Source organism: Oncorhynchus gorbuscha, linkage group LG03 (genome assembly GCF_021184085.1).
Source record: "Oncorhynchus gorbuscha isolate QuinsamMale2020 ecotype Even-year linkage group LG03, OgorEven_v1.0, whole genome shotgun sequence".
In the NCBI taxonomy this organism is placed as follows: Eukaryota; Metazoa; Chordata; class Actinopteri; order Salmoniformes; family Salmonidae; genus Oncorhynchus; species Oncorhynchus gorbuscha.
In genome coordinates, this window is record NC_060175.1 from 33,492,564 (window position 1) to 33,500,210 (window position 7,647).

The following is a 7,647-nucleotide window of genomic DNA, read 5'->3' on the forward strand; positions in this document are numbered from 1 at the left end:
GGCATGATAATCAATGACAAAACATGACAGTACCCCCCACTCACCAAGCGCCTCCTGGCGCACTCGAGGAGGAATCCTGGCGGCAACGGAGGAAATCATCAATGAGTGAACGGTCCAGCACGTCCCGAGACGGAACCCAACTCCTCTCCTCAGGACCGTAACCCTCCCAATCCACTAAGTATTGGTGACCCCGTCCCGAGAACGCATGTCCATGATCTTATGTACCTTGTAAATAGGTGCGCTCTCGACAAGGACGGGAGGGGGAGGGAAGACGAACGGGAGTGCGAAGAAAGGGCTTGACACAGGAGACATGGAAGACAGGATGGACGCGACGAAGATGTCGCGGAAGAAGCAGTCGCACAGCGACAGGATTGACGACCTGGGAGACACGGAACGGACCAATGAACCGCGGAGTCAACTTACGAGAAGCTGTCGTAAGAGGAAGGTTGCGAGTGGAAAGCCACACTCTCTGGCCGCAACAATACCTTGGACTCTTAATCCTGCGTTTATTGGCGGCTCTCACAGTCTGTGCCCTGTAACGGCAAAGTGCAGACCTCACCCTCCTCCAGGTGCGCTCACAACGTTGGACAAACGCTTGAGCGGAGGGAACGCTGGACTCGGCAAGCTGGGATGAGAACAGAGGAGGCTGGTAACCCAGACTACTCTGAAACGGAGATAACCCGGTAGCAGACGAAGGAAGCGAATTGTGAGCGTATTCTGCCCAGGGGAGCTGTTCTGCCCAAGACGCAGGGTTTCTGAAAGAAAGGCTGCGTAGTATGCGACCAATCGTCTGATTGGCCCTCTCTGCTTGACCGTTAGACTGGGGATGAAACCCGGAAGAGAGACTGACGGACGCACCAATCAAACGACAGAACTCCCTCCAAAACTGTGACGTGAATTGCGGGCCTCTGTCTGAAACGGCGTCTAACGGGAGGCCATGAATTCTGAATACATTCTCGATAATGATTTGTGCCGTCTCCTTAGCGGAAGGAAGTTTAGCGAGGGGAATGAAATGTGCCGCCTTAGAGAACCTATCGACAACCGTAAGAATCACAGTCTTCCCGCAGACAAAGGCAGACCGGTAATGAAGTCTAGGGCGATGTGAGACCATGGTCGAGAAGGAATGGGAGCGGTCTGAGACGACCGGCAGGAGGAGAGTTACCCGACTTAGTCTGCGCGCAGTCCGAACAAGCAGCCACGAAACGGCGCGTGTCACGCTCCTGAGTCGGCCACCAAAAGCGCTGGCGAATAGACGCAAGAGTGCCTCGAACACCGGGATGACCAGCTAACTTGGCAGAGTGAGCCCACTGAAGAACAGCCAGACGAGTGGAAACAGGAACGAAAAGGAGGTTACTAGGACAGCGCGCGGCGACGCAGTGTGCGTGAGTGCTTGCTTAACCTGTCTTTCAATTCCCCAGACTGTCAACCCGACAACACGCCCATAAGGAAGAATCCCCTCGGGATCAGTAGAAGCCACAGAAGAACTAAACAGACGGGATAAGGCATCAGGCTTGGTGTTCTTGCTACCCGGACGGTAAGAAATCACAAACTCGAAACGAGCGAAAAACAACGCCCAACGAGCTTGACGGGCATTAAGTCGTTTGGCAGAACGGATGTACTCAAGGTTCTTATGGTCTGTCCAAACGACAAAAGGAACGGTCGCCCCCTCCAACCACTGTCGCCATTCGCCTAGGGCTAAGCGGATGGCGAGCAGTTCACGGTTACCCACATCATAGTTGCGCTCAGATGGCGACAGGCGATGAGAAAAATAAGCGCAAGGATGAACCTTATCGTCAGACTGGAAGCGCTGGGATAGAATGGCTCCCACGCCTACCTCTGAAGCGTCAACCTCGACAATGAATTGTCTAGTGACGTCAGGAGTAACGAGGATAGGAGCGGACGTAAAACGTTCTTTTAGAAGATCAAAAGCTCCCTGGGCGGAACCGGACCACTTAAAACACGTCTTGACAGAAGTAAGAGCTGTGAGAGGGGCAGCAACTTGACCGAAATTACGAATGAAACGCCGATAGAAATTAGCGAAACCTAAAAAGCGCTGCAACTCGACACGTGACCTTGGAACGGGCCAATCACTGACAGCTTGGACCTTAGCGGAATCCATCTGAATGCCTTCAGCGGAAATAACGGAACCGAGAAAAGTAACGGAGGAGACATGAAAAGAGCACTTCTCAGCCTTTACGTAGAGACAATTCTCTAAAAGGCGCTGTAGAACACGTCGAACGTGCTGAACATGAATCTCGAGTGACGGAGAAAAAAATCAGGATATCGTCAAGATAGACAAAAACAAAGATGTTCAGCATGTCTCTCAGAACATCATTAACTAATGCCTGAAAAACAGCTGGCGCATTGGCGAGACCAAACGGCAGAACCCGGTACTCAAAATGCCCTAACGGAGTGTTAAACGCCGTTTTCCACTCGTCCCCCTCTCTGATGCGCACGAGATGGTAAGCGTTACGAAGGTCCAACTTAGTAAAGCACCTGGCTCCCTGCAGAATCTCGAAGGCTGATGACATAAGGGGAAGCGGATAACGATTCTTAACCGTTATGTCATTCAGCCCTCGATAATCCACGCAGGGGCGCAGAGTACCGTCCTTCTTCTTAACAAAAAGAACCCCGCCCCGGCCGGAGAGGAAGAAGGCACTATGGTACCGGCGTCAAGAGACACAGACAAATAATCCTCGAGAGCCTTACGTTCGGGAGCCGACAGAGAGTATAGTCTACCCCGAGGAGGAGTGGTCCCCGGAAGGAGATCAATACTACAATCATACGACCGGTGAGGAGGAAGGGAGTTGGCTCGGGACCGACTGAAGACCGTGCGCAGATCATGATATTCCTCCGGCACTCCTGTCAAATCGCCAGGTTCCTCCTGAGAAGTAGGGACAGAAGAAACGGGAGGGATGGCAGACATTAAACACTTCACATGACAAGAAACGTTCCAGGATAGGATAGAATTACTAGACCAATTAATAGAAGGATTATGACATACTAGCCAGGGATGACCCAAAACAACAGGTGTAAACGGTGAACGAAAAATCAAAAAAGAAATAGTCTCACTGTGGTTACCAGATACTGTGAGGGTTAAAGGTAGTGTCTCAAATCTGATACTGGGAAGATGACTACCATCTAAGGCGAACATGGGCGTAGGCTTCTCTAACTCTCTGAAAGGAATGTCATGTTTCCGAACCCATGCTTCGTCCATGAAACAACCCTCAGCCCCAGAGTCTATCAAGGCACTACATGTAGCACCCGAACCGGTCCAGCGTAGATGGACCGACAAAGTAGTACAGGATTTTGATGGAGAGGCAGGCCAGGAAGTAACAGGTGGCACGAGACGAAGACTCTGGAACTGTCCAGAGAGGTCGGAAACCTGAGCGGCCAGGTTCTCCACGGCATGGCGAGCAGCAGACAATTCCTGCTCGTGTCTGCCGAGCATGGCTCCTTGGATCTCGACGGCAGTGTAACGAGCGTCTGAAGTCGCTGGGTCCATTCCTTGGTCGGTTCCTTCTGTCATGCTGGTGAAAGAGGACCCAAAAGCGACTTGGCGAAAACAGAGTCTTTAATCCAGTAAAGTAAATACAATCAAAAAAACACAACTTTCACTCGAAAAGACGAGGACAAACTGGAGACTCGATCTTGAACAGCAGGTGAACAGCAGGTTGCCTCGGTAAGGCACTTGAACCAAACAGACTCAGACACCTGCTCACCACGCAGCATCTGAGGAAAACACGACACGACAGGGCGATACACAAACACAGCACGGTGAATTCTAGACAAGGAACCGACAGGGCAGAAACGAATAACAAGGAGAGAAATAGGGACTCTAATCAGGGAAAAGGATCGGGAACAGGTGTGGGAAGACTAAATGATTGATTAGGGGAATAGGAACAGCTGGGAGCAGGAACGGAACGATAGAGAGAAGAGAGAGCGGGAGAGTGAGAGAGGGAGGGGGAGAGAGAGGGATAGAAAGAGGGAAAGAACCTAATAAGACCAGCAGAGGGAAACGAATAGAAGGAGAAGAACAGGGACAAGGCATGATAATCAATGACAAAACATGACAGGAACCCTGACCTGTTCACTGGAAGTGCTACCTTGTCCCGGAACTACTTTTTTCGACTCTCTCTCTCTCTCTACCGCACTTGCTGTCTCTAACTCTGAATGATTGGCTATGAAAAGCCAACTGACATTTACTCCTGCACCCTCTACAACCACTGTGATTATTATTATTTTACCCTCCATTTGAACATCTTGGCCATGTTCTGTTATAATACCCCTATAAAACACAATACTCTCTCAAAATAAATGTATCATCTGATTTAGGATTCCTTGCAGTTGTCAAGATCAGTCATTACATCCTATATTTACTTGTTGCATAAACAAGACCATAGAAACATTATGATGATATGGAAAAGAGGAAGGCGAGGAGGAAAAAGAAGCGTTAGCTAAGCAAGCAACAGTAATAGCAGTGTATCACGATTGTAAGCCTGTTGCAATTGATGTTCCCTGTACCAGTTCCCTTTGGGCAGAGAGACAGTGGGGGTGGGAGAGAGAGGAAAGGGGAGTGATGGAATGGGATCAGAGTGTGGGCTGGGGTCTGGTGGGCTGGGGGTCGGGGCATGGAGAAGGAGGAGGGACAGAAATAGATCCCTGATTGTCATGGAGGGCATGCCTGTGTCTCCTGTGTGTGTCAATGCTGTAAACTGCAGTGGGTCCTGACCGACAGACTGAGCCAGACAGACAGACAGATGGCACCCCAACAGATAGACCGCATGGGAGTAAAATTGATTGTCTAAGACTCCTATATGTTTTGACATTGATGTTGACTTCTTTACTGAACAGTAGGGTCCACCAGACAACTTAAAAGGGTTTCTTACAATCCCAGAGAAATGGAAGAATGTATCCATGTGGTATAGGCAAGGTTCACTGCAATTTCCATTGAAAATGAACTCTATCACAAAAATAGTTGCTTCATAAGTTTGTGAATGGTAGTATATGCATGCTAAGGGTCAGAAATCCCAATGATTAGTATGGTAGAGTGCATTAGCATCTCACAACAGCTGTGCAGTGCTTTCAATGTTTACATAATTTGAATTGCTGGGGCAACTATAATTGCCTAAGTCTATTTAGGCTCCAGAGACAAGTCTGTAGCTCATTATGTTTTATCTTAATTGCTAACACATACCGAGATGCTCTTCAAGCTATGGTTTAGAGATGAAACTGACTCCAATGAACCAATAATAGTTCTAAATGAGTATTTTGTACTAAAATAAGACAAAAATATATATATTATTTTTAGATACGGTGTAATATAATTGAACAGATTTACTAAATAAATATGACAAGTTCTACTTTTTTAAATCCATCCTTTGCAGAGTAAAGGTTGCAAAGTAATTTTTTATTTGAGAATAAGACATGACTGCAAACAACCAGTGCCAATGTAGTGTGCTTCAGCACAGCCCACTCTCTCCATCCTCCCTCCCTCCTTCCCTCCACCCTCCCTCCACCATCCCTCCACACTCCCATAGAAGGTGGCAGAGCCCAACTTCAGTCTCTGGCTAGTCGGACGTTGATGCTACCACAGCACTTTCCCATACTCTTAAAGAAGGGAGTGATGGCGATGTTGAACACACTGCTCGAAACAGTCTGAACCCAGTGCATGTTGATCAGGAAGAGCTGCATACAGGGCATGATCAGCCTGGGGACGGACAGACAGGCAGACAGACAGACTGAGCATTAACAGGCCAGTGCAATATCTCTTAAAGCAAGTTTACACTATACACAATGCATTGAAACAACGGGCACATCATTCGACTCCATCAATCACCAACTGAAGACATTGGATGGACCACATCAGAGGAGGTCAAAGGTGAGAGGACCCACCAGATGTGTAGGCAGCTGAGGACAGCGAAGAGGATCCCTGCTACCAGAGAGACGGGCACGGCCAGGAGGATGGAGATGAGCAGGTAGCACCAGAGATGGGACACTTCAACAGGGCTCCACAGCCACACATTATCGAAGCTCCGCACCAAGGGGGGCTCGGCTATCACGTCCTCAAACGTCACCTCAGGAGACACAGAGGACAGTCAGGTCATGGCCTGGTGGGAGCTCTCTTTAGCATGGGACTTTAGTGAAGTTCTATGTATAGGGATGGTCAGAATAAGGAGGTTGGGAGGTTCTCAAATACTTTATATGTTTATTTATTTAATGTGATGCAGAGAAGCCACAGACATGAACTGAATCACACTCACTGCAATAACCACATTACAATGGGACTGAATCATTACTTATAATATGGTCACGGTGCGAGATGAAAAACGAGGTATAGTTCAAACTGTGTCCACATGAGGTCAGCGTCGCTCAGCACACCAGTTTTCAACATCAGATTCCACTTTGTTGGATGCCAGATCTCCCTCTCTATTGCCTTCAGATGTATGTCCAGTCTACCATTAAAGCTACGGGGTTTGAGATACATGAGTGCTCATGTCAATAAAATCCTAGCCAGTTAATCCATACCACTGAACATTGTATGCATTGTATAGACATTACCTAACAAGTTTACCATTAATGGCTCATGGTGTAGAGAGAACTCTATGTAGGTCACCCAAATCCTTCCCTCTCTCAACCATAACATTTCCAGTGTATCTCAGAACATCAATACGTGATTATATGCATACTGTTGCTCTTATTTCATGCCTGTGTTTAAACCTCCCCTTCCCCTATCTGGAAGTCAACAGACAGGGGATGTGGGGTATGCGGAGTATTTGCAAGCACACGCAGTGCTTTTATCTCCCACAGAGTGCTCTCTGTCTGTATAAACCTTCACTTTAATTCGCTGTTTACCGGGCTGTGCAGCAGTGTGTGTCAGTTACCTTTAGACACTTGTTGACTCCCCTTGGGTCCCTGTCCTTCACCAGAGGCCTGGTGTAACTGTGGATAGAGATGGAGAGTGAGACAGAGTCATCCCCTTGGGCTGGTTCCTCTGCCTCTACCTCCACTACTTTCTCCAGTAGTCCCTCTGCTGTGTGTCTGTCTGGAGGGATTCCCAGGGGTGGGACCCACAGAGGAGTCTCCTGCTCCACTATGTCCTCCAGGTCTAGCCTGGTCTTGGCTGGCGTACGCCCTGTGGCCATGGTGTGTGTGTCTCAGTGGCATGCACCTTCACTGGGCTGGGACAGAGGATGAAGGGCGGGGGGGGTCACTCTGGAGGTTGACCACCATAGACCAATCCTACTCCGCTCGCCCCAGCAGCCAGTCGCTGACACCCCAGTGGGACATAGTGGACTGGTGACTGCATCTGTGCATACTCCCTCAATGTGGAATTCCCAAATTGGCTTTCACAGGCCTGACAAGCCAAATGAAGGAGCTAATTTTGACCTGTGTGAGAACTTTCCTAAAGGAGGGGATGTCCTCCACATTGTAATTGACAGAGTAAAATTTGCAAATTATATACAAAAAACATCTGAGGCACACGTGTTGATTTGAGTCCATTGATAACAGTGTGCCAATTATAATGATGTTGGTAATGCTGCTTCGTCCTGTAAAACATATTTTGCCGGATTTCAAGACACAAAATACATAGTGAGACAATGATATACACTATATATATACTGCTCAAAAAAATAAAGGGAACAC

At 48.4% G+C, this 7,647-nt stretch overlaps 1 protein-coding gene across 1 annotated transcript; it reads right to left on the reverse strand.

Annotated features, from left to right (window-relative positions):
* Positions 1-5,537: 5,537 nt before the first annotated feature.
* Positions 5,538-7,647, reverse strand: LOC124019627 (caveolin-2-like). The gene is made up of 3 exons (XM_046335030.1): positions 6,885-7,647; positions 5,896-6,077; positions 5,538-5,710 (listed from the first exon to the last, which is right to left on the reverse strand). The coding sequence occupies exons 1-3, from the start codon at positions 7,143-7,145 to the stop codon at positions 5,560-5,562; spliced, it is 594 nt and encodes a 197-aa protein (XP_046190986.1). The 5' UTR covers positions 7,146-7,647; the 3' UTR covers positions 5,538-5,559.